The following is a 26,522-nucleotide window of genomic DNA, read 5'->3' on the forward strand; positions in this document are numbered from 1 at the left end:
AGCTTCGGGAGTGTGTCGAATGTCCATTGTGCTATTTGCCTGTTTTCCCTAATATATGGGGTTGCCAAGATGGCGGCGTCGATCGACTCGCTATGTTGCCGATGTGATGATGTTCGTGGCTAGAGGTTGTGCTTCTATATATATTTGTGAAGAGAGTATCTTGACTTGTCACAGAATGTAGGTCTCTAATCATCAGCGGTTCAGGTCTTGTGTTCTATGGCAAATGCTAATCTGGCAGGACAGTGTTGCCTGGTGTCCGTGGACCCTGCTCTTCTTCATCTTAAACTATTTTTCTCAGTCTGTTTCTAACTGTGATCACTAATCCTTATCCGACGAGCTCGTGTGTTGTTGCAAAATTTCTCAAAGTTTGAAAGTACAAAAATTGTATTGTGTTGCTGTTGTTGCCCTTAAACGGTTTTGACCTGCACGTGGGCAATATGTAGAATACGTGCAATTCATTGTTGATTAAATCTTTCACCGACGACGTTTGCACTTGAGTTTAATCCTTTACTTATAGTCAAATTGTGGTTCTGAGTAAATTTAAGAATGTGTAGCATTTTGCAGAAAAAAATGGTAGACACAGATAAGAGCTGCACATTTTTCATATACCAGGTCGGTTTAATTCAAAATAAGGATAATATTGTTGGATACTAAAACAGCATTTCTAAATTTTAAATTAAAAGGCTTTAAACAGGATTTTTTAAAATGTGCGATTAATGTTTTGAGTAGTTTATTATAATGGAACTAGGACACAAATAACCAAAAAAACTTCACTTCAAGAGTGTTACTGTTTTAATTTTTTTGTTTAATTTTCAGATCTTGTAACACCCCAACTCAAGAGTTGAACATATCACCAAATCCAGAAGTTGTTTCACCTGAAGAACCAATGAATAAAATCCCAACTAACAGCAAAAATTCTTTAACAGACCGCTTTTTAAATGAAAAATCTGTTAAAGATCCAACGGAACAACTGGGGAAAATCTCCATAAGAATCACATCCAACAGCACCAGTCAGCACAATGAATTAATAAAAGCCACTCTTTTGGAAGAAATCATGAAATCGCTTGAGTCGCGTCAAAATAAATCTGTAGATGAGAAAAATGACATGATTGAGGTTAGTAAAAACGTAGCAGAACCATCAATTGATAGTAACAGGCCAGAACAGTTAAAAGAAACAGAAGTAGCTTCTAATTCCAATGATCATATCATAGCAGAACAATTAAATGAACCTGAACCAGTTAAGTCTTCCAAACAAAAAAATAACCAATGTGTTAATGTAGGGACCACAAAATCAAATGAGGAGAATGTAGGAGATATTGCATTTGATAATGCAGTGCCTGATTTAAGTGAAGAAATTAAAGAGGATTTACAGGAACCCCAAGACAATAGCGATTCTTTAAATGAAATATCTAAAACGGATAAACTTACAGACTCCACTAATGTGGAAGATACTCAAGCACTAGAGGAATCTACAAATGAAAATGCCGATGATATAGGTTTAATTGTAAATAAAGCAAGGAAAGAAAATCTTAGCCAAATAGATTCAGCTGGTTATAAAAATGAATCATGCCAAGCCAATATTATAAGTGACCAAGATTCTAATAAGCCTCGATCCAGTATATTATCATCTGATACATGTAATGATCAGTCTAAAAACGAAGAAAGTCATAGAACTATACAAAATTTAGATAGTCATGTTAATGTAAATAATATGGACTCTGTAGATGATGAGATAATTGAAGATTCCACGTCTCGCAAAAGAAAATATCCAGAATTAGATAGAAACAAGGAAGGAGCTGCAGAGTCCTGTAATAAAAAAGATAAAACATCTTGTGCATTAGATGACAATAATGAAAAGGATGAGCAGCAGGCACATCAGGAAGAACATAATGCATCATCCATTGCAGAATCAGTAACTTGTACAGAGAAAGCTGCTAATGTGTCTGAGACCAACAATACTGAATTTGTGCGGATTGACAGTGCATCTAATCTAAATAATAATTCAGTAATATTTAATGATGCAACTAGTAAACACTTTTCTAATGAGTCAAATCAGAATACAGATGCACTTGTTTCTATTGAGGGAGCTGTATGTCCTGGTATATCTGTATCTGAGAGTAGCAGTGCTGAAATTGGTAAAATGGAAAATGTTTGTAGTTCAGATTTAGATAATGAATCTGTGATAATTAGTAAAGAGTTCCTTAACGATCCCAGTCAAGAAAAGAACATTAACATCATTGAAAAACAACTATCTAAAAGTATACAAGCAAATAAAGAAGCAGTTACCGTTGATTCTAACATTAGAAACTTGTTTGAGGGTGGTAATACTGAAATTAATAAAGCAGCAGAGGGCTCAATTAAAAATCCTTCAAATAATGAATCACCGATTCAATCAAACTTCATAGTTGCTGAAGAAAATTGCCTTGAAGATATAAATAAAATTAAAGAATTAGGCCCATATAACAAGAAAGCTGTAGCACAATATAAAAACCTTTCTAAGACAAGTAATACGAAAATCAATAAAATCGAAACTCCGACTTTAAATAATGATTCTCCGAACGAAGTGTGCCAAAAAACGAATATTAATAAAGAAACATCCACAAAATATTCAGTATCAATGAGAGAAACTGTGTCCTGCAATGTAAATGGTCCAGAAATTAATAAAATTATAGAAATTCCTAACGCGAATCCATCTGATGTAATTAAAGGTATAAGAAATTTGCCCAAAGAGCTGAATCAAGAGATAAATGTAATTAAAAGTTCCAATACAGAATCAGCTGTTTGTATCCAGGACGCTATTGCAGGTCCCAGTAATTGTAAATCAAAACATTTCATACAAGAGAGAGGCAGAGGAGAACATTTTACCAAAGAAAAAATCCAAGAAAAGGTTATGCATCCACATGAAACTTGTTTAGCAGACAAAGAGGAACAAACCAATAATAAACAAAAACAAGAAAAAAATACAATTTTAGATAAAACTTGTGAGCCCCATGGATATTTTAATAAAGCGCCAATCCAAGAAAAAGCTTTTGCTTCAGATACAACTACAAACAAATCGGTAAACTCAGTCATCGTGAATGGTACATCCAAGGAACACTTGGCCAAAACTAACACAGAAGTAAGTTTAAGCACAGACAATATATGTGAAAGAACTTATACTAGTAAATCAAAAAAACACATTAATTATACTGATAAACAGCCTAATGTCCCACAAAACTCTGTTAAAAATTTAACAAGTTTAAACGTGGATAATAATTTATTTACCGCTGACCTTATTAACGAAAACTTATATCATAAATTTTTAAATGGTTTCGACGACTCTTCGTTCTTCTGTAGCATGTTTGATGAATTAATCGGTCAGGGTGAGGAACGCGGTTCTAAGGAATCCAACCCGGTTAAGCCAGATGAAACAACCCAATCTGAGGAGAATGTTATTAATATTTTTGATGACCTCATTGAAGAATTTGATCCACCCGGTGATCTCTTGGTAAATAATACAAATGCGACCATCGACTTACAAGAAACTAGTGAGACAAAGGAAAACACTTGTATTAACACGGATATATATGACACATTCCATTTGTTAAATAAAGACATCATTTACTTACCGGAAAATTGGATGAAAAATCATGTAAAAAGCATGTTTGATGAATTAATCGGTCAGAGTGAGGAAAGCGGTTCTAAGGAATCCAACCCGGTTAAACCAAATGAACCAACCCAAACTGAGGAGAATGTTATTAATATTTTTGATGACCTCATTGAAGAATTTGATCCACCCGGTGATCTCTTCGTAAGTAATACAAATGCGACAATCGACTTACAAGAAACTAGTCAGACAAAGGAAAACACTTGTATTAACACGGATATATATGACACATTCCATTTGTTAAATAAAGACATTATTTACTTACCGGAAAATTGGATGAAAAATCACGATGTGGAATATTATCATGAGAATGACCATATTACAACTGTAGGGCCTAATGAAATTAATAATTGCATAATAGAAAATGTTACTGAACCAGAAACACCAACAGAAACGAACCAAATAAATAAACATGTTCCTCCCAAGGATCGGAATATAAATAATACACAAACTGTGTCTAATCAACACTCCATTTCCCATCGCTCAAAGACCGTAAGAGGTAAAGGGTTAAGCCCAAAAGAGATGATCGAACTGAAAAAAAATGTAGAAGTTCCGCAGGGTAATATTGTCTCGAGTTTTAGGGATCACGTTGACGAAGCCATAAGAAACTGTAGCTCGTTTGTTCGTGTCACTTACTCTGGTGGTTCCAAAGTTATTTATCAGAAAGAGAGGGGAACAACGAATCAAAGGTAAGTATGTATAGTTTATTATATAGGGTGTCCTTTAAAAAAAATGTGGGTTAGTTAAATTTTCCCAGTACAAAAGTCAAAGACAACTAACATACAGGGTGATAAACTTAATTTAATTTTTTTTAATTTTGGCCATAAATTTTGCATTTATTCTTCGTTCTTAACTAAATTTGGAATACGTTTTGTTTTTATATGGCAAATCTTTAAATTAACCTTTTTCTAACTTATGAGTTGGTGAGCTGCATTGGTTGGTCCTTGTCTTTGATATATTATGCAGATATATACAGTGCATCCCAAAAGTTATGTCTAAATTCATTTAAAATTCAGGGGTGTGTTCGAAAAAAAAACGTTCGGACCCGTCGATTTTTATTTCAAGATATGCATTTTTGTACGTGAAGTTTGTATATACAGGGTTGCTCAAAAATAAATTACGACTATCCTACCTTTTTTTTATTTCATTTTTGAATTTCGCGTGGAATTCTACGTATGTTTCATGCATTATGTCCTATACCTATAACAGTTATCGAAAAAAAGACGACCAAACATTATTATTGAAGTTCACCTTATGAGTCACCTTATCTCTGAGAATTTTTATACAGAGCAAAATTCCATTCATTCGTGTTTTTTTATTGTTAGCTGGTGACCGTGTATTTTCATAGAAACTGTATGACAGTTGTATGCCAAACAGATATTGTCAAGTGTGAAGTGTACAAGCAAAGCTGCGGTTTTCAAAATGGTAAGTTAACGGAACGAGAAAAAAATAGAAATTCTGTGCATGGTTGTGTTTGGTGATAGAACACGTACTCAAAGAGAAGCTGCTCAATTATTCAATGAAATCCATCCTGATCGTCCTCCGATGTGTCAAAAGGTGGTGAGTAGAATAGAGGCTAAATTTAGAGAATTCGGTCATGTTAGAGATCTGCCGAAATCTGGTCGTCCTGTTCGAGATGAAAATGAACAACTTGACGTTTTGCTTTTTTTGGAAGAAATTCCATGCCTCTGTCGCAGATTGGGGCAAATTTACACACGGCGAAATCTATAGTTCACCGAATAGTTAAAAAGCCCAAATATCACTCCTACAAATTTATTCCTGTGCAAGAGTTATTTGATGACGATTTCGATAGGCGAAATGAGTTTTGTGAACGCTTACAAAACATGTGCAATCTAAATAATAATTTAGTAACAAATATTATTTTTTCCGATGAAGCTACGTTCTGAATAGTAGTGTGAACAGACAAAATTGTCAATATTAGGTAACAGAAATTCCGCATTGGATGATGGAGGTAAACACCCAGTACCCTCAAAAACTAAATGTGTGGTGTGGAATAGTGCGCGGAAGAGTAATAGGACCCTTTTTCATTGAACAGACTTTAACGGGACAAGTGTATCTCGATTTTCTCCAATTAGAATTAGTTCTAGCATTACTAGCTTTATTTCCAAATCCATTGGACCGAGACTATCCTGACGAAGAACTAATTTTCCAGCAAGATGGCGCTCCTCCGCACTATGCTGCCACTGTGCGTATATTTTTGGATGAAACCTTTCCCCATCGGTGTATAGGAAGGAGAGGACTCATCGAATGGCCTGCTAGGTCGCCTGACCTAACACCAATGGACTTTTTTTTGTGAGGATACTTAAGTCGAAGGTATTTGTTAATAGGCCAAATAATCTAGACGACTTGAAAGAGAGAATTCGCAGAGAAGTGCGCGCCATAACTCCGGAAATGATTGAAAATGTGCAGCGAGACTTTATTGATCGCCTTGGATATTGTCAAGCCGTGAATGGCAACCATTTTGAACATTTAACTTAATTTTTGTTCTTTTTTTATTTGTTACATGAATCGACTTTTTTTCGATAACTGTTGACTTTAGGTATAGGACATGATGCATGAAATATACGTAGAATTCTTTATTTTAACCAACAACATTGATTATTCTGTAATTCAAACACAAAGACAGATGTATCATTTAAGCCATCCTGGAACTAATACTTATAAAAGCTCACCTATTTACAAAATGTGCAATTATTTTAATATTTGCGTGTGATTTGGGTTTAGACTTTTTAGATTTAAATAAATTTACCAAAATTATTGGCGATAAACTTTATGCTTGTTAGACTCAGGTCTATATATTTATTTTAAGTCACCCCTTATTGTTAACATAAGAAGACAACTTGGTGTTATTCTTTTTTCCGTGAGAATGTAATATTTTCCTTCATACATATTGGTGTCTGTAATTGGCCCTCGGGCTGTTGATACTCAATAAATAAATAAAAACCATAGGATTTTTCTGAGATGAATGGGTCTCATAAAGTTGTTACTATTTTTTCCAACTTTTTTTCTTTGATGTATTTTGACAATGTAGGACATGAAATTTTGTTTAAGGATTTGCTGTCTTTCTGTTAATAAATTAGCCATTTTATTTACCGTAATATTAGTATGAGTTGAAACCCAGAATAATTTTTAAATTGCTCTTTTTTTGTAGTCAAGGGTTTTGTTCAGGATCATTTTTGCAATGGCTTCTTGGATTGTCAGAAATAATTGTAAAATCACTGTGACCGTTATTGTACTATTCGAAATGCCAATGTTTCAGCCACAATTACAAATTCGAGTGTTCTTATTTAATCTTCTTTCAGTTTCCCTTTTAGGTGGCAATATATAATTGACACATGTTTATGATTCTAAACCCGTTGATGCATATATAATAATAGCAGGTTCTATTCATTCTCAAAGTATTTATTATTAGTCTGTTTAACTTTAACCTGATGAACGGGATGGCAGTAGTAATTTGATCTTAATAGGGACACATATAGTCTGATTTATAAAGATGGTTAAGTCTCTAGTAGCTTAGATGTCACTTTAGAACATTCCAGTTTTTATAAAGCATCATCATTCATTAACATCTGACATTTTAAAAACATTAAAGGCACTGAAACGTTCTTGTTTTTTCGTTTCCATAATAAATTAACCGAAATATTTGTGCAGAATCACTCATTGAATTTCGATTAACGTGTAAAAATGTAGAATGTGCTTTAAGATATTTGGAACACAAAATAATATGATTGAAGTTCAGAGGGAAGTGCTGACAAAAACTCAAAAATTTAAGTTAGGTGTCTAAAAGGGACAAAATAAATGGGAATTGATCGCAGAATATCCCTTTCTATCGCAAGACGTAAAAATATAATGGGGATCCTCATTTTAAAAAAGAACTATTCTCATTTGCTATAAATCCGGCGGTGATAAAACAATTGGATCAGTCGTTTGATACCGATTGATCTCATAACCATACATGCTAAATGTTCTGTTGTATATAAAGGCATGAGTGATTTTTATAGTAGATCTCTACAGTGTAGAACAGTGAAAAATTATTTTGAAAATGAGAGTTTTTATTGTTTTGATTTTTTTATGTCATTTCGGTAATATTATTACACCTCTTATATTTTCCTAGAATAACCATTGTCCACATAAATCCGACCAGAAACAAGCCGGCTTCTAATCGACAAATGGCATCTGACGCTTCACCATCATCCGACAATGAAGTTCGCACCACAACTGTATCCCCTAATGAACCACGCTTCATCGAAAAATTAACACCTACACTACCGCGAATAACACAAGATACTTACAGCTCAGTCTTCCCCAAATCACCGGTCTTTACCCTTAAAGCCAAAAAAGGAATCGGCGAATCTCGATGTACTCTTTGTCCGGCCAAAATCTCCGGAGGGCCAAATAGATTGAAGCAGCACTTAGCAGATCATCAGCCAGGTGCGAGAGGCATCAAATGTCCTTGCTGTACGTTCAGAAATGGCAAAAGTGAGATTTTTAATCATATTTTTATTCACGTGACGTTCGTTGACGCGGATAAGTGGATATGCCCGATTTGTAAAGCTGAAAGACGCACCAAGTCCGGTTTAAATGATCACGTCAAAGTGGAGCATCTTGTTGATATCTGTAAAAAACACGACGCAGTATGTGCGAGTAAATACTGTAAAGGACGATGTAGAGTACTTTAATTTTTAAGATATTGGTCTTAAATATTAGAAATTTTTAATGTGCAATTGAAACGAATTTAAATCCTTCCGAAAAATATGGTACAGGATACAGGGTGGTTCTCCGGGAACGGCTAATATTGGCAACGTAGCAGGGTCATTCGGAAACACACCACTAAAATATCTTGATAGTCAATTGCATTAAGTAGATATCGATTGCGGTAATAAAAATGGAACGCCCTATATATTATTACATGATTAGATTGCTAAGTTTGAAAATTAACTATTTTATGACAATATAGGTCTCCTGAATTATGATAGAGCCTCGGATAGAGCCACTTTAAAAAAAGTCGTATCGTGTAATTTACTTTATATTTATACTATTTAGTTTATTGATTGAGACACGTTAGGTTTTGCTACAAAAAATATCAATTCTTTATCTTTGAATCATGTTGCTATTTGTAAAAGCAAAGAAATGATAAAGGCTTTGGAAAATGACCAGAAACATAAAATCGATAAAAAAAGATAATATGATTTTTCTTCATAACTATTGATTTATCAAATTTTTTATTGGTGCAAAAAAGTTACCTTACTGATTCGGGTACTTGCCTGTTTTCAACCATGTCTCTACCTCTAACTGTAAAGAAATGATAGAATTTTTCGTAAACCACTTAAATAAAGATTATTAAAATCAAACATTTATTCCATCAGGTTAAAAATAAACGTAAAAGCACATGATTTAATAACTGACGAAAATTTTAACCGAATATCTAGTAAAACTGAATGAGCATGCTAAGATCTTAAAGAATACATTGTTGATATGATGAATTAAATTATTTCACACCTTAAACCACTATTTCCATTATTATAATAAAGATAATGCCTGTCAATTACAATAAGAATTTTTGAAGTATAATATAACAATTGTTGTCAATTAAATGGGTTAGCAGAATACAATCATTAAAAATTTTGTTCGTTTTGTAAAGTGCCGTTCTATGGACCCCTAGAATCAGCATACTGCTCTATTATGACAATGGAGTGTTGTGTTTGAGGAAACTTCTCTTTTGTTCTTATCCCTTACGCTCCCGAGTCTACTTTTTTTAGAATTTTGAGACAAAACTTTACGCCAATGCTTATTATGATCTCATTAGAGATCCTAAAAAAGAATCACATTTGATAGGATTTTAGGGACTCTCACGATTGTGTTGGATAGGAGTCAAAATGATAGTGGCACAAATGTGAAAAAAATGAAAAATATATTGAAAATGTTTATTTCTACGAAAATACACTACTTAACATGCAATGTTTTGAAGCAATTTTGGTTTTTTTGTAAACATAAGTAAACATAATAATAGTATATTAAGTGTAATACATTTGATTCTTGATCTACTTTGACAGGATTCCAGGCGACAAGTGTTTTCTGTGATTTTTTTGATCCTCATGTACTGGCCAATGATCAAACCCATCGAATCTTTTATCTTCACAAGGTAGAGGTGTATATCTTACCTTCTTGGCAGAAGGTTCTTCATTTTCATCCGTTTGAGCGTGTTCATAGTTTAGATTTCTTTTTTTTTTGATCCACAAACCATAAATTCTCCTAATGCTAGTCGAAACTGCAAAAAATCTAAGATTTGCTTTGAGCTATATCCATTTTTTTTAGTCATTTCGATATTCCATCCAAGCTATTCACAATAGTTATGTCAAATAAGTGTAGAATGGTTTTAAATGTTCATCTTTTCATTATAAACTTTAATTACATTTGGACAGGATACTTCTATATGTTTTTTTGTGTTTTTATCCCATCTCTGAAGAGTTTTTACTGGTTCTATTCCAAAAGCCGTAGATGCCATGACGACTGATTTGTTCTCTTTCCATTTTGTCAAACATACTTTCGTATCATTTTTTACGTGCACTTCTGCATCGCCTCTTTTCATAGTAGCATCTTTTTGAAATACATATCCTTTTACTCTGTTTGTCATTATGGTTCCCGTTCCTTCCATTTTTAATTCTTTTAATTTTTCAAATAATGGTATTGTGGAAAAATATCGGTCAAAAAAAATAAAGCTTCCAGGTGGCAAGGTTTGTATTAAACGAAGAATAACTGATGGCCCTAAACCAAGTTGTTTATCTGGCAATGGCGTCAAGGAACCCTGGTATATTTCGTCTAGGTCCAATATTGTACCACAAGACGTTGTAATGACAAAATTCTTAAGTCCAACCGGCCTTGGTTTATTTTTGATAAATTGACGTATAGGACATCGTCCTAAAAAGGGTATCATTTGCTCATCAATTGAAAAACAACCATTCTCTGTCCTGTGAATTTCAAGACATCTTTGTCGAACTCGGTCTATCATTGGTTGAACTTTCCAGAGATGATTCTTCTTTTTGATATCATCCGATACTGATTAGATTATCGACTACGTAAAAATTCGTTCGAAGTTTATAAAACCTGTCACGCGCCATAACATTAGCTATGAGAGGTAATCGATATTTGATGCTCCAGTAAAGGTGGATTCTAGGAAACTTAAAACATCCCATAATTGCATGCATACCAAAAAAATGCCTAATTTCTTCATCAGTCAATTTTGGAGTGATTTCCCTACCATGTTGTTGCAAGTAATACTGAGTAAGTTAACGCTGCCCCCATTTCAAAAACTCATCATTGAAATATCTACTAAAATAACCCCATGGACTCAAAACTGGCTCAGGTTCATGGTTATCAAACATAGTAGGGATTTCTTTGCCTTCAAATGGCTGCTTTACCCATGTTGGAGCAGAAGACTTTTTTTGGCTGGTACTAGGTCTAAGCGCGTCCTCGTCACTGCTGCTGCTGCTGTCGCTGCTGCTTTCGGACTCTTCATCTTCCGATAAAACGCGTTCGGGTGGAGCAAAACAAAAGCGATAATCATCATTATCGCTTTCCACCTCGAAATCGGACTCAAGGTCATCAAGGAGTTCATACACGTCATCTGGATTGGCTGCGAGCCTCTCCAAGTTCAATAATTTCTTGGATCCTAGAAAAAACATAACTAGGTATTAAAAAACGGTACCGAATTTTTTTTGTATTGGTTGGCTCCCAGCCGTTACAATTGTGATATACAGCGACATAGTACGCACTTCTAAAAATGACCGCAAAATATTTTGAGCTTATTAGGGAAAACAATGCATTACTTAAATAATTTGACATTAAAAACACGGTTTAAATTAATTTTAGTTAAAACTTACCGTTACTCGCCATCACATGTCACAATAATTCGAAAAAACAAAAAAAACGGTAATTCATGCTCCTCTGCCGAAGTCAAAATGGCTACTAAGTCCAGCCCGTGCGTTAAAAGCATAAAGAGGTGTCTTGCACAATCGTGTCGTATCGTTTTGGACAGTTAAAATATCATTTTGATGTTTATATCCCATGTTAATAAGACTCACACAATTGTGACATGCTGGAGCGTAAGGGTTATAAACATAAATACATAATTCATGAACGTAGGTAGAAACAGTAGAAAGAATTCCCTATCGTGGGAGGATTTGCCGCGTTTTGTGTTCTTCCAAGTATTGGTCAATCACGCGAATTGCAGATCTTTTAATCAAAAAAATTGCGATCCACCTTATTTATGCATAAAAGTTGCTTTATTTATTGAGAACGCAAGAATGAGGAAAATGTTAGATTTTGGTTTTTCTCAAAAACTTGATTTTCTAGAGATATCTAGTTCCTGCATGGTTATTATAGTTGAAAGAAACTTGTCTTATTCGCCCACTTGAACTGGCGGTTTTTTTGAAAATATCCATGACTAGAAAAAATATGATGTAAAACAATTTTTTACAAACGGCAAAGCTTAATCTTAGAATACTAGTTTATGCAGTGGATTTATGATAACTACCAAATGCACATATAAAAATATCTAAGACATGTCGTCTAGAACTTTAGAACTGTTATAATATTTAGAAATCTGGTGAGAAAATAAGCGTTTGAATAAAGAAATCGAATGTACAGGAGACGAAATAATATGTCTAGGCCTTATGTCCAAGTTATGTGTGTCATATCTAAACCGGACTTTTTGATAAAGATACGAAGGAAGTTTCTTGAATATTATCTTGTAATACAGAACTAAACTATAAAATAAACCTGCACTCACACATATTCATCAAACCTATTTCTCTCAGTTTTGCATTCTAGTTAGTCCATTCTGTAATATTTTTTATTCCCCCAAATAATCGAGCAAAACAATTTTGTATTAATAATTGTATTTGGCTTCTTCCTATCTCTACCAAACATGACCCGTAAACTGAACATGCGAGAGTAACAGGGAGTCGCATAAGGTTTTTTTTTAAATTTGTCATTTAGAAGATGTTTGAGATCGGAATAGGATTTTTTTATACAATGATTTATGTGCTTAGAAAATCTATGATCGGTATCAATTAAGCCAAAATTTTTAATACGTTATTTTTTTACCTTATTGTTATCTTAAGGTATTACGATATAATATTTACCTGCAAGTTAATATACAGTGCATTTTTTTTATCTCGGGTCATAGGGTTTTACGTGTAATATTTTCAACCCCATGTCAGAACCTCTTCTATTTAATCGATAGGATTGAAACTTGGAACAAGTGAAGTTTAAGTTAACAGACTTTAAAAAATCCCATTATTTTGCAAAAAAAATTGCGAGAGACCTATTTAAAATACGTTTTTCTGATGAAAAAGTTTGCTTTTTCTGCACCTCGTAACCTTCATTACCTTTACACTTCAAAGCAGGTAGACAAATATCTGACAGTGACACAAAATAATTTCCTCAAAATCTCAAAAATATATTTTCAAAAATCAACAATAAACAAATAAAACCTTTCAAATAAATTGTTCAAAGTGACCTCCAAATTGAGCCAAACAAAAGCCCAGCCAGTTGTAGAAATGTCTTTTAACATTTAGGAGCTGCCGGGGAGTAATGGTACGCGAAGCCTCGATAATTCTATTACTAAGTTCTTCGATATTGTTGGGTCTGCCTCTAACAATATCAAACACTTTCGATGATAGATAGCCCCAATAAAAGTTATCTAAAGGCGAAAGATCGGGGCTTCGCGCCGGCCATTTAGATGGCCCAAAGCGTCCAATCCAGCGTCCTGGGAACGTGGCATTCAAAAACTCGGTAACAGTCGCTGCACTATGAGCGGGGGCTCCATCATGTTGAAAAATTATCCTGCCATTTTGAACAGCGTTTCCTAATGCGGGAATGACCTGCACCTGAAGTAATTCTAAATATTTTGCAGTATTCAGGCTACCCTCTATGAAAAATGGTCCAATTATTCGATCTCCAAGAATTCCTGCCCACACGTTAAGTTTCTGTCTTGTTTGGGTATGCGTTTCCTGGATGACGTGAGGATTTTCTCGCGCCCATATTCGAGTATTTTGTTTGTTGACTGTACCATTTGTACAGAAAGTACTTTCTTCTGAAAATAGTATTTTGTTTGTAATTGTGGGGTCGTTGTTAATTCGTTCCATCCACTGTTCACAAAACTGCATTCTAAGAAAATAATCATTAGGCAAGAGTTCTTGAACATTTCTAACTTTGATTTGTATTTTTCTTTTCTGATTGCCTTATAGCAACTACTCCTACTTTTTCCGGTAACTTCAGCAAACTGAGTAAGACTATTTGTTGGATTTTCTTCAACGGCCAAGCATACCTCCATTTTAAATTCTTCGTCTACTACAGTTTCGGTTCTTTTTCGTTTTAAGTGAGAACTGGCGATGCATCCAATCGTAATAAATTTTTCATGAAACCGTTGTACAGTTGATCTAGACGGGACGGGACGGGACGGTTAGGATAAGACACGGCAAAATTATCTACCACTTCTTGCGCCGACATTCCTCTAATGTAGTTTGAAACGATCTCAATACGTTCCTCCGTAGTGTAAATCGACATTTTAAAGAGTTTTTGAACAATTTCAATGGAGCAATTTAAACATTATTTTGTGTCACTGTCAGATATTTGTCTACCTGCTTTGAAGTGTAAAGGTAATGAAGGTTACGAGGTGCAGAAAAAGCAAACTTTTTCATCAGAAAAATGTATTTTAAATAGGTTTCTCGCAAATTTTTTTGCAAAATAATGGGATTTTTTAAAGTCTTTTCTTAAACTTCACTTGTTCCAAGTTTCAATCCTATCGATTAAATAGAACAGGTTCTAACATGGGGTTGAAAAGATTACACGTAAAACCCTATGACCCGAGATTTAAAAAAATGCACTGTGAGTGTTCCTACATCTAGTATACCCGGAAATGCCAAAACTGAAAATATTTTAGTTGTTTGTCCCTCAGTGACCGTGCCATGTTTCAATATTTTGCTATAATCTATCGATGCAGTTCCCGAAGGACCATATGTGAGGTAAAATTTGTAAATATATTAGCAATAAAGGGGATTTAATTAAAATAGTAAAAAGGAAGGCTTAGCACTTTATTCAATTTTTTTTTAAATTTACTTTCACTGCCAGGGTTTGAAAATTTACGAAATTCAGATCAGGTTTTTTTGGTTTGCCTTTATACAAAAACGAAATGGAAAATCGTTTTGTAATTGGTTTTTATTAATTTTAGAACAGAAATAGCTTTAAAATTAAGGCACAAATCGACCTGCAAACATTCTTAGAGACGTTTTGTTTAGTCTCAAAAAATACATCGTGTGTCCTAAAAACTGTTTCTATGGTTTCTTACTGTAATTTTAATAAATGAAATGTATTTATTTATTTATTTAAGAGATTATTAAGATTTATTTATAGGTTGATATAATTTTATATTCTATATTAATTTAGCTTTTTATTAGTTAAATCTTAATAGTTCAATCAATTTAATATTTGTAAATTTTGGTTATAAAATGTATATATATATTTTGTACATATTTATTAGGTATGAATTATAACTGATATCTCCACAATGCATTATTATTTTTATATTATTATTATTATTATTTTTTAAAATAAAGGTGAGTTAAATACGATTGATCGAAATATGAAATATTGTTATTTAGAGTAAAAGTATATTTTTAAAGGAAAGCAAGATCCTTGCAAATAATTAAAAATGTTATATCATGTCGGATTATCTTTTGTTCCTTTAAAATGAATGAAAATCTAAAGCAATAATTTATTTACAAAATTTAAAGGTTAACATTTTGTTTTTTAACAAAAATGAAACAATATTTGATAATACATTACAGAACAACCCTTCAAGACTTAGTACTATAAACGCTTCTACGGTTAAGCAGAAGAGTCCTGATCACCATAACCTCAGTTTTCGACGGCTGATTAATGTTATCAATTTGACTGTTAATTTTAAATTTCAAAATTTTCATCTTAAATTCCATACCAAATCTAATCTATTCCAATTTGTGGGTAAAAAATAAATGTATTCTCACCCCCTTAATCATGGCCACAAGTTGTTATTTACTAAATACAGAAACAAAAAAGAAGATCCCACTATCAAATAAGACTCCAGTGGTCCTAGGCCGCAATAAAGAAACAGATATACGCGACATTAAAGTATCAAAAAGTCAGATAAAGTGCTATGCTGACTTTAAAAATAATAAAGTCATCCTAAAATCCATTGGGCAAGCTTTGTCGGGTTGCAATGGACTTGCACTTACAAAGGATGTGGTTTATTCCATAGATCATAAAGACATTATTGAAGTAGCCTTGGGTAGGTATAAATTTGAGGTAAACTTTTATCCAGAGCCCAAAGAACCGTTGAAAGAAGCCACTGTTATTGGAGAACCAAAACCTAAGAAACCAAAAATGGATTTTCCCATTTTTAACACCCAAAAAGTCACATTGCACAGTTCCGAGTTTAAAGGTGGTGTTTGGGAGGAAACTAAGGAACTGTTATTCTTCACTTCCCCAGATATCAAACCAAGAAACAAAGTAGCTTCATTTGATATTGATGGTACTATAATAACACCCAAATCAGGAGCAAGATTTCCAAAAGATCCAGATGATTGGATGTGGAATATACATGATGTTGGAAAGCATCTTAAAAAATTGTTTGATGAGGAATTCAAGATTGTGTTTTTTACCAATCAGTCTAAAGTTGGGACAGACCCTGTAAGAGTTAAGGGATTTAAAAGGAAAATTGAGAATATTGTTAAGGGGTTGAATCTGCCCATACAAGTATTTATATCTCTAGGTAAGTACATCTAGTTTTGTAATACTATATATTTTTTATAATTCTTACAATTTTGGAAATATGAACTCCCAAAGGTTTTAGAATAATGATGGAATATAAAGTATAAATTGAATACACAACATACATCCTATTTTACTTGAAAATTGTTGCTTTATCCTTTCTAGACCTTTATATTTTATATATAATCCGTTTACTAAAAACAGGTCATTTAAAAGTTTTGGGAAATATGTATTTTAAACACCATGTCTGAAGTTTTTCATGAACAATTTGATTTTAAACAGAATTCATCAGCAGAACTAAATTTGCTCATGTATGTTGATATTCTGAGAGTAAGGAGATTCATTCTATTTACACTAACTTCTCCAAGGCATTTGACAGAGAGAATCATGAGATCTTACTCAGTAAACTTCTTGGTCTTCGCAATCAGTTTTTTTTTTGGACTGGTTGAGGAGCTACCTTACTGGTAGAACTCACATTGTGCAGGTTAACAACTTCACATTTTCTCCATTAGCAGCCTCCTCAGGTGTGCCACTAAATATAGTGCCAAAAATTTAAATCACAGTACTTCCAAAAAACACTATTATATTATAATACTTTGCCTTTGCCAGAACCCACTTGGAGTATGTTTCCTTTATCTGGAGCCAAAACTATACATTTCATATCCACAGACTCGAAAGATTTCAGGGTAAATTTGCAGTTACATTCAGTACAGGTTTTATGATAATCAAAAATTTTATTATAAGACTCTCCGCTCAATACTTGATCTTGAAACCTCAAGAGCTAGAGGAAAGCAAGAAGACTTAAAAATTCTCTATAGGTTAGTCCATTCAACTATAGATTGTCCATATCTCACTTCACGAATCACTTTATATGTATCATCTTACAATACATGTTTCATCCAAGCTGTCCATGTGCCTTTTTACAGGACAAGCTTTATTCATTCATCCCTCGAACATTAAAACTAAAAAATGACTGATATAGCCTTGATTTCTTTCAACCTTTGAAGCCTGGAAGCTACATCTGTCCTCCATTTATAAACTAAGTTGATTGTTGATCAATCTTTGTACCTTTTTTTCTTTTTTGTTTGTAAATTTTTATTTTTGTTACTTGAGCTTGTATTTTATTACTTGTATAATTTTGTATTATCCTTTTTGACATTCCTTTACAAATTTTACCAAATTAACAACAATTGTCAGCCCCTTCTAAATCAATCTTCTGGTTGAGTATCCATATCAGATTCAAGCTATTGAATAGTTTTATCAAAATCATATATTTTGAATAAAAACAGAGTTACAAACAAGGATTATCCTAAGGCTAAGAATAAAAGCATTAAATATAACAAGAATTTGGTGACATATAGACCTAATGATTTTGAACCCAGAGAATTCTGTTGACAGGAAAAAGTGAACACCAATTTCTGCTCTCATAGCCATTCATTTACACATAAGGCAGATAAGACAAACTTGCCACCTGTGTTCTCAGATTCTACACAATTTAACTCTCAAATCTCAAGGAATAAGGATCACTTTCCTTTTCTTATAAATCAAAACAAATATCATAATCTATACTATTTGATCACATTTTTTCCTTTTTTAGGAAAAAATATGTATAGGAAACCCATGACAGGAATGTGGGATTTGCTGGTAACTCAAAAGAATGAAGATGTCGAGGTAGATGTGAGCAAGTCGTTTTTTGTTGGTGATGCTGCAGGTAGAGACAAGGATTGGGCACCCAAGAAAAGGAAAGATCATTCATATGCAGATAGATTTTTTGCTATGAATATTGGTAAGTTGCTGTTACTTATATCTGAATCAGTAAATTGTTTAAATTTTTATTTTTAGGTCTGAAATTTTATACCCCAGAAGAATTCTTCCTGAAACAAAAACCTGCTCCCTTTAAAATGCCTGAATTTGACCCAAGAAAAGATACAAGTCATCTTACGTATCCTGATTTATCTTATGACAAACTCAATGTAATTCTTATGGTAGGAGGACCAGGATCTGGCAAAAGCACTTTTGTCAAACAAATGCTTGTGCCAAAAGGATATGCTTACGTAAACAGAGACATCCTTGGTTCCTGGCAAAAATGCGTCAAAGCAATGGAAGAAAATCTGGCAAAAAATCAAAATGTTGTTATAGACAACACCAATGTTGATAAAGAAACTAGACAACGTTTTATAGAACCGGCTAAAAAGTTGGGCGCGGATGTCAGATGTTTTATAATGGAGACCACAATAGATCAGATGAGGCACAACAATAAATTTAGGGAAATGACTGATAAGTCGCATGCCGTTGTCAGTGATATTATAATATATAGTTATAGGAAGAATCATCAAGTGCCCGAAATGTCCGAAGGGTATAGCCAAATTTTGAAAATTCCACTGATCGTTAAGATTGAGGATGAAAAATTGAGAAAACTTTATAAGAGCTTCTTGCTGGAGAGTCCCACACAAAGTTCGGATAGTGGCTCTTCCTCAAAATTATAAAAATATTTTGTAAAATTAATTTTTCTTTTAGTGAAATTTCCTTTTATTTTTTATGTTTTGCTTATACTTATTTTAAAAGTCAAAACCATTTGGTTAGAATTTAGGTTTGTTTGGTATAACTGAAAATATAAAAATGATTTTTAGTTTTTAATCTGTTTTGTATTTTTTAGTCCTTTTAATGCAATTTCTACATTTGTAAGAAATTACAACCATTTGAGCAGAGTTACTTAAAATGCCAATCCTAGGCATTTATTTGATCAAGTGGGTTTTTTTAAGCCTATAAGTGGTTTAACAGTCCCTTCTAAAATCCTAATATAATGAAAAATCACAATTTTGGCAACATGTCTTTATTTCGTATCAATTATTCTTAAGGGCTTCACCTTTGAAGTATTTATATACTACACTGAAATCTTTTTTCCCTAAATTGTAAGTCATCAAAGTTCTGAATATTTGGTGCGTTAGGGCAGTCAGTGGTACTGGTGCGTTTATGCTTAAAGCTGCATCACCTGCTAAACCTAAAAAAAAAATTTAATTTATTAATTGTTTTTTTAAAGAATTACAAGCGTGCAAACTTAGTAAATTCGGATATAAATTTGACTATTAAAAGGCCAGCATAAAAGGAATTTTCAAAATTCTTGGAAATTATTTGTGTACAAACGTCCATTGTCCACTTCTAGACCAGCGTAAGCACATAAAGAACTACTTAAAGGTTCTAAAAATGACATTATGTATTTTTAAGTTAATGAGTAAGAGATATGTATAACGGGTCTAAAATATAAGTAAAATGGCCCATTATTTGCACCTCTTACCTAAATCTTTAGCAATAAGTTCGCAAGAAAACCCTCCTTCATAATCCCTAGCAGCTGGTACGTTTTCCATAACACCAGGCACCGGATTGTACGTATCGGAGGACCACGATCTACCGGTCGAAACATTTACAACATCCGTAAGTAATTTAGGGTCCAGTCCAAGTTTGATTCCCAAGTTCATAGCTTCGCATGTACCAATCATTGTTACACCTAAAATATTTAAAATGAAGATTATTTTTTGTAAAGTCCTACCGAGTCTTTGATCTTTACCTAAAATTAAATTATTACAAAGTTTAGTGATCTGTCCGGCTCCGGAAGCACCGCAGAAATGAACTTTCGAGCCCATATGTAACAAAACGGGTTCGACTTCTTTACAGTCTTTTTCGTTTCCTCCCACCATGAAACAAAGAGTGCCGGCTTGGGCACCGACTACACCTCCGGATACTGGGGCGTCCAGGAATCTCACGTTTGCTGCTTGGGCTGCTTCGTTTAGTTTTCTTGCAACCTAAAAAGAAATTTGTGAAAATAAGTCCAAGTAATTGAAATCTAGAAAATTCGATAATAGTTCGATAAAAAACTGTGATTTTTTTACTTGTGTTCACTTTTGTAGAGTAAAAAAATATGAAATTTAATAGTTCAAAAATTAAAAGAAGAAAATCCAAGAAGAACAAAATAAACTCAATAAAGCCGCAAAGAAAGCGAAGAAAATTTTGTAGCCAATAAAACACGTTATATAATGATCATATTATGTTGTCGAACAAAGAAACATAGAGACCACCGAACCAGAGAAGTTGGTTAAGAATTCTTAAATTTTATTGCACTTTGAATTTCCTTTCATCAAGGTGAAATTGGAAGTTTTATTTTTATTATAGGTACCACAAAAGAATATACTCTTTGCTCAGAAACTATAAATAAATAAAGGTTTTTCATAAGACCAATACAGTATAATATAATGGTATATGGAAATAGTCAGAAGAGAAGAGAAAAAAAAAAGAAACACTTCTTTTACCTCAGCATATAAAATGTTTCAGATGCAAATATTTAAAAAAAGCGATCAGGTCCACATAATTTAGAATTCCTTAAAGTTTTATGGGGTGCTGAAGATACCAAAGACTCTGAAATACTATTTTTAAACATAGATTTTTTTTCATTCAATTCATCTGTTTTACATGATGTATTGAACAGTATTATACCCATTGAACGAGGTTTCTTCTTAAACATTACCATATTGTGATTAAGCACTTGCAAATTGGTATTAAATTTTGTGTTATATTCGTGAATGTCTTCCATGGCCGCAAAACTGTTGAAATTTTTCTCAACAATCAAAATTTCTTTACATAGAGGCCGGGAAGTCTGAGAATATTATATTTTGTGAATAAGTTTCTACAATAAGAATGCACAATACCTACACCAGCAATATTTCTTAAGATTTTTTTTTTAATTCGAAATACTCTAGTCATATTATAATTAGATGTTGCCCTAAAAATAAGCCCATATTGTATGCGCGATACAAAGTGAAAAAATTAAGTGATACGACAAAACAGCATGTTACTTAGAAAACTCTCAAAGACGAAAAATGGTAAAACAAACTGCAGCAAGTTTAGAGGACAAGTTATCTATGTGACAGTTCCAGTTTAAAGCAGCAGAGTCAATGTGACATCTAGTTTAGTTTCTGTTACTCGAGCGATTGTTTTCCTTTGAATTGGCGAAACTAAGAAACTTTCATTTATTTGTATTCGTGGTGTAAGATTCATAAAAACTGTTTTATCTACATTTAAACGCAATTGTTCTTAAGAAACCAATCTTTAAATGTTTAAATCTTATTACATTACTAATACATTACTTACTAACAAATTACTACTAATAATAAATTAAGTATAATAAAGGGCCCTGCAGTAATTTCTACAGGAAGGCTAGTTTACTCTGACCCTCAATCTCAACTATCTGAGATCTATTACTAAGTTAAGAGTCTAACCAAATACCAACCAACCTCTAAGACCAAAATAATTGCACAAGACAAAAAAACATTAAATCAAACTTTTAACTGTTAAAGTACTACTTTTTGAACGTTAAATACGTTCAATCAATTTTAAATGTTTGAATGAAATATTAAAAAATATCCAATGAAATCCATTTGTTTAACAGTGTGAAACTGCATTGAACCAGATACTAACACTTAGAGTAGCATTTAAAATTAATTAAATATAGCTTTTTTAAACAGTAATAAGTTAGGCTGCAATTCACAGGTCTCAAATATATTGAAATATAAGGTCAAGGAAATACGTGTTCCACCTATACTAGGCAACATCATATCTACTGTAAGAAAGAAAAAGGAATAGTAAGCTTTACGAATTGTTGAAAATTCGTAAAGGTTTCGAGTAAGGTTCACAATTAAAAATGTCATTCACACAGTTGAGAACTTGACTTTTCTTTGCTTTTGTTATTTCCAATTTCCCTACAAGGTCCAACTTTTTATCTTTAAGAGATTCATGTAGTACTTTCACATTTTCATATATCGTAGTAGAATGTCCTACAGATAGAGAAAACCCCATAGCCAGTCCATTAAATTTAAAAAAGTTTTGTTCCAGTACTAGATTTAACAACATTATTATCAGATTATATACCATGATACTCCTGACATACATGATACTCATGTATAGCACAGATGTAAGTAGCTCCGCACGCGGAGTGTGCTAGCTATGTATCTGCGTTATATGTATATGTATCTGTGCTAGCTATGTATCTATGTATCTGTGCGGAGCTATTTACATCTGTGGTAGTAGGTTCGAAATTGGCAATTTACGTGTAATATATGTTTTTAAAGCTTGGCTAATGCTTAAATATAGGTTCTTTCAAAAATCTTTTTGTTTAATCATTTTTAAAATGACAAACCTAAATTTCGGATGTTTCAATTTATTCGTTTGCCATTTACTATTTTATTCGTTACTTAGATTGATTTCATTTAACCGTATAGTTAATCAAACAGTTTTGCGTCAGGAATTACATTAATATAGGTTATAGTTATTCAATTTAAATAGAACGATACTCAACATCCATTCGGTTTATCTGGCACGACTTGTTCAGGGTCGCAGAAATCGATTTGCGTTTTTGCCAGATTATTATCAATTTTATTACATTTATAAATAATAATGGCTCTCATATGCAACAAGAAAAAGAATGTGGCTTTCCTTAAACTACTTACAAAGAATAAAAGTTAACTACACATAAAAACAAAAAAAAACATTTAATTACCTGTGGTCCAGTAGTTGAACAATCCAACAACAAAGCATTCTTCCGAATATTCTTCAAAACACCTTTGTCGCCCATAATGGTGTCTTTAACGATTTGCCCGTTGGGTAGCATAGTGATAATAATATCGGCTCCCTCTACCGTTTCTTCGGGGGTTGAACATGGAGTGGCTCCTGGAAGTTGCAAAGAAGCAAGATTTGGTTGCTATCAAGCAAAAAAAAATAAATTGTGTAATTATTAAAACCTTGAATATTTTGGATAGCCGATGGCACCACATCGTAAATCTTTGGTTTCTTTCCGTGCTTGATCAGATTGTTGACCATACGGGCCCCCATTTGACCACAACCGAGGAAGGCTACATTGCTGTTTTGTCTATCTGTGGAATACAAAAAGTTATAACTGGAGTAAGTTTTAATTTTTGGATATTCTATGATATATAAGGTATTAGAAGTATGGAGAATGGAATTGAATATTCTTTAGTTTTTCAAAGAAAATAAAAAGGAAGAAACCCAAGAATCATATAAGTTGGAGAAGGTATGTCATGGCTTGGTTAACAGTTTTTCAATTTCCTTGGTGTTCAGAATAAGCGAGTTTTCTATGATTTGGATTCAAATTCTCATTTCTTTTTATCGAGTAAAAATTGATAAAATTTTATATTAATGATTCACAGAAAAACAAGGAAACCCAAGATAAAATGGTTTAGAAAGCATATTATAATAATGATAATATATTATAATATTGTTATATGATTTGTTTTAGAATTCATCTATTTTCTTGCTTCTTAGATAAATTTAATATTACTGATTAAATAATTAGCGGAAAAAGAAAAACCGTATAAATTGGGAAAGAAATCAAACAATGACGAAATTTAATAAATACCTATAAGAGAGTTTAACGAAAACCAAAAAAACTGAAAAAATTAAGGAAATATAAAATTTATTAAAAGTTGCATTGAATTCTAAGTAAGAAAATCCAAGAAAACTGCCTCAATAAAAGATAAATAAATTTAGGAACATTCAGAAATTTTAAATAGTTAAAAGTATAATATAGATATTTAATATAGCTATATATAGATGTGTAACAAAAAGATGATGATTCTTAATTTAGAGTTTGTTGTTTACTGTAACACTATTTACAAAATGAAAATAATATATAAACATAGCTGTCAATTACTTTATCTAGTGATAAAAGGTGAAAAACAGGCAGAATATAAGAAATTATATAATGTCAATACAATCAAATAAAGCACATGGTATAAAGTAAATACCTATATAAACAGATAAAAAAATAAAATGGAAAACATGAAATTATATACCTGTTTTGTCAAATATGGCTTAATTAGGCTGATAACGTATCTAAGCAATTATTTACCCAAAATGGCATTTTTAAATGTTATAAAATTGGCTCCATCTAGTTTTAAAACGTCTCTAGCTGTTTGTCTAATAATGTATAAATTAGAAATTTAAACTATGTTTAACTATGCTTAGATATCACTTATTTGTCTAACTACTCGGTTTTTTTACTTAAAATAAAGGCCTGAACACCATTATACAAATTAAAATATGTTTATATTCTAGTGCAGGTACATAAACAAAAACAGATACTTACTCTGTGAAAAATTTCGTTCCACCCTCAAAAAATAAACCCTAACAGTATTTCTGAACATGTTGATTAAATTTAGCCAACAAACCAACGCTGTATCCACCCGAAACCGCACTGAAATCCGACGTATTATTATTATCTTCTGGTTGTTTATCTCGCGAAAAAGATACAATTTACTTCATTAATAATAGTTACACAATAAACTGATACCGTATAAACGCAAAGGAACAGGCTCGACTATTGAATTATCAACCGGTTGACCTTAAATAAAAGTGCTTTCGTCACAAATGTGATTAGCATTAATGAATTATTGATACGAGATGATTTTGAAATAATTATAGTTAAAATGTCATTAGAGGGATTTGAGTAGGTATCTGGTCAAACTAAACCTATAACGATCACATTTAGGGAACAGGTAGACGGATACCTTTTAACCACACCCTTTTTAAAATATTTAAAGGCGATTTTAATCAAAATAATAAAACGTAGCGTCTTTGAGTATTTTATAAGAATATAAATTATGTCCTAATGGTATGAGAAAATCCACTATACTTACCTAATTAATAGTAAATTACATTTATAGGATGTTTTAACTTTCCTTTATTATTTTATTATGAATTTTATTATGAACACTAGAAACTATTGAAATAAATTTATGCCTGGAAGATATAAAATATGACATTAGAGCATGGAAGACAAAAAAAAAGTAAGGTAAAATGAACATCCTCCACTTATTTATTAAAAATTTAGTTATTTAAAAATCCCTACATGTTTCAGACACAGTGGTGTCCATCATCAAGGGGTACTAAAAGGAAATAGTTTCGAACAAACAGACACAGCAAAAATTAATGTAAGGTACACTAAATTTTTTAAGTTTTTACTGTGTCTGTTTGGAACTATTTACTTTTAGTACCCCCTGATGATGGACCCCACTGTGTCCGAAACATGTAGGAAATTTTAAATAACTAAATGTTTAATAAATAGGTGGAGGGAGATTGCAGGATTTTCATTTTACCTTAACCTACGACTCCACCATGCAAGTATGGACCATTTCTTCACTATTAAAAAAAAAGTACCTTAAATTTAATTTGAAATATATAGTGGGAATCTGGAATGATTTTTAAACAGTAACTTATGGCTTATATTTCTTCATATAGTTTAGTTCAAATCACATTCTTGATGTTTTGGCGAACGTAAAATTATTTAAACATTAGTATGATAATGTTTACTGTATTACTTTTTCAAGGGTTGTTGATTATACCAAGGTGGGATGGCAATATGTATATTCACAAACATAGGGCTGGCTGTTTTTAATGAGTAGGCAGTAGGCACTTGAAAGCGATGGCTGGGTATCATATTGAAGTTTAAATGAGCATAAAAATAGAAAATTAAAGTTAATAAAAATGAAAAATCTAGTCATTTAAGTAATACTTTAGACGAAAAGAAAAATTGCTCAAAATGCCTTGAATCTATACAAGGAATACCAGCTTCAATTTTTTATTTTATTTTTATTTATTTTTTTTTTGTAAAATTTAACAAGAGTCGTCTGGTTCAACTTTTAATCCCATAAGCCAAAATCGCAATTGAAATATTCTACATAAGAATCAATCGAGACTATATACAATTGATCTAAGAGTATCTAGGTGGGCACAATACCACTGCTAATTTTCAAATTCATTTTTTAAGTTTAGTCCATGCAAATTTAAAAAAAAATATAAAAATATTTACTTCTTTGGATCTTTCATGTTCTGCTCATCTGGCCTTTTTGAGTTTTTTTTATATATTCCAGACATTAAAAGTAATTTCTTTTATAGACGTTTGAAATAATTATCTTTCTGGAAACTAAAGCCATTTTTAATTTCATCCAAATTGTTGGATACGTATATCTTTTGGACCTAA

At 32.4% G+C, this 26,522-nt stretch overlaps 3 protein-coding genes and 1 long non-coding RNA gene across 6 annotated transcripts in view; 3 read left to right on the plus strand and 1 right to left on the minus strand.

Moving 5' to 3' along the window:
• LOC126742775 (putative uncharacterized protein DDB_G0282133) overlaps positions 1–26,522 on the plus strand; it is a 48,794-nt gene that overhangs the window by 10,160 nt on the left and 12,112 nt on the right. The window contains exons 9-10 of one of the 3 annotated variants that reach the window (XM_050449562.1): positions 817–4,335; positions 7,782–10,012. In XM_050449562.1, the coding sequence (XP_050305519.1) occupies positions 817–4,335; positions 7,782–8,346 (4,084 nt within the window). In that variant the 3' untranslated portion in view covers positions 8,347–10,012. Of the gene's footprint in view, positions 1–816; positions 4,336–7,781; positions 10,015–26,522 lie in introns of those variants that run through there. The other 2 variants (XM_050449563.1, XM_050449564.1) reach the window with 2 other exon arrangements.
• LOC126742779 (uncharacterized) lies at positions 14,442–15,237 on the plus strand. The gene is made up of 2 exons (XR_007662717.1): positions 14,442–14,694; positions 14,901–15,237. It is a non-coding gene; the product is annotated as an uncharacterized LOC126742779 (long non-coding RNA).
• Positions 15,585–19,114, plus strand: LOC126742777 (uncharacterized protein F21D5.5). Its single transcript, XM_050449565.1, has 3 exons — positions 15,585–16,478; positions 18,075–18,263; positions 18,320–19,114. The coding sequence occupies exons 1-3, from the start codon at positions 15,725–15,727 to the stop codon at positions 18,961–18,963; spliced, it is 1,587 nt and encodes a 528-aa protein (XP_050305522.1). The 5' UTR covers positions 15,585–15,724; the 3' UTR covers positions 18,964–19,114.
• On the minus strand, positions 19,295–24,834 carry LOC126742778 (NAD-dependent L-serine dehydrogenase). Its single transcript, XM_050449566.1, has 6 exons — positions 24,630–24,834; positions 23,266–23,397; positions 23,025–23,194; positions 20,043–20,277; positions 19,773–19,982; positions 19,295–19,478 (listed from the first exon to the last, which is right to left on the minus strand). The coding sequence occupies exons 1-6, from the start codon at positions 24,685–24,687 to the stop codon at positions 19,321–19,323; spliced, it is 963 nt and encodes a 320-aa protein (XP_050305523.1). The 5' UTR covers positions 24,688–24,834; the 3' UTR covers positions 19,295–19,320.

This window comes from Anthonomus grandis, chromosome 12 (genome assembly GCF_022605725.1).
Source record: "Anthonomus grandis grandis chromosome 12, icAntGran1.3, whole genome shotgun sequence".
NCBI classification, from domain to species: Eukaryota; Metazoa; Arthropoda; class Insecta; order Coleoptera; family Curculionidae; genus Anthonomus; species Anthonomus grandis.

Bases quoted from the DNA above. Each gene is read 5' to 3' on its own strand.
- LOC126742777 (XM_050449565.1), top strand. From the start codon at position 15,725: ATGGCCACAAGTTGTTATTTACTAAATACAGAAACAAAAAAGAAGATC. The intron at 16,479-18,074 runs GTAAGTACATCT...TTCCTTTTTTAG, and splicing joins ACAAGTATTTATATCTCTAG to GAAAAAATATGTATAGGAAA. The intron at 18,264-18,319 runs GTAAGTTGCTGT...TTTTATTTTTAG, and splicing joins ATTTTTTGCTATGAATATTG to GTCTGAAATTTTATACCCCA.
- LOC126742778 (XM_050449566.1), bottom strand. From the start codon at position 24,687: ATGTTCAGAAATACTGTTAGGGTTTATTTTTTGAGGGTGGAACGAAAT. The intron at 23,195-23,265 runs GTTTTAATAATT...TGCAACTTCCAG, and splicing joins GGCTATCCAAAATATTCAAG to GAGCCACTCCATGTTCAACC. The intron at 19,479-19,772 runs GTAAGAGGTGCA...TTTTTTTTTTAG, and splicing joins ACTTATTGCTAAAGATTTAG to GTTTAGCAGGTGATGCAGCT.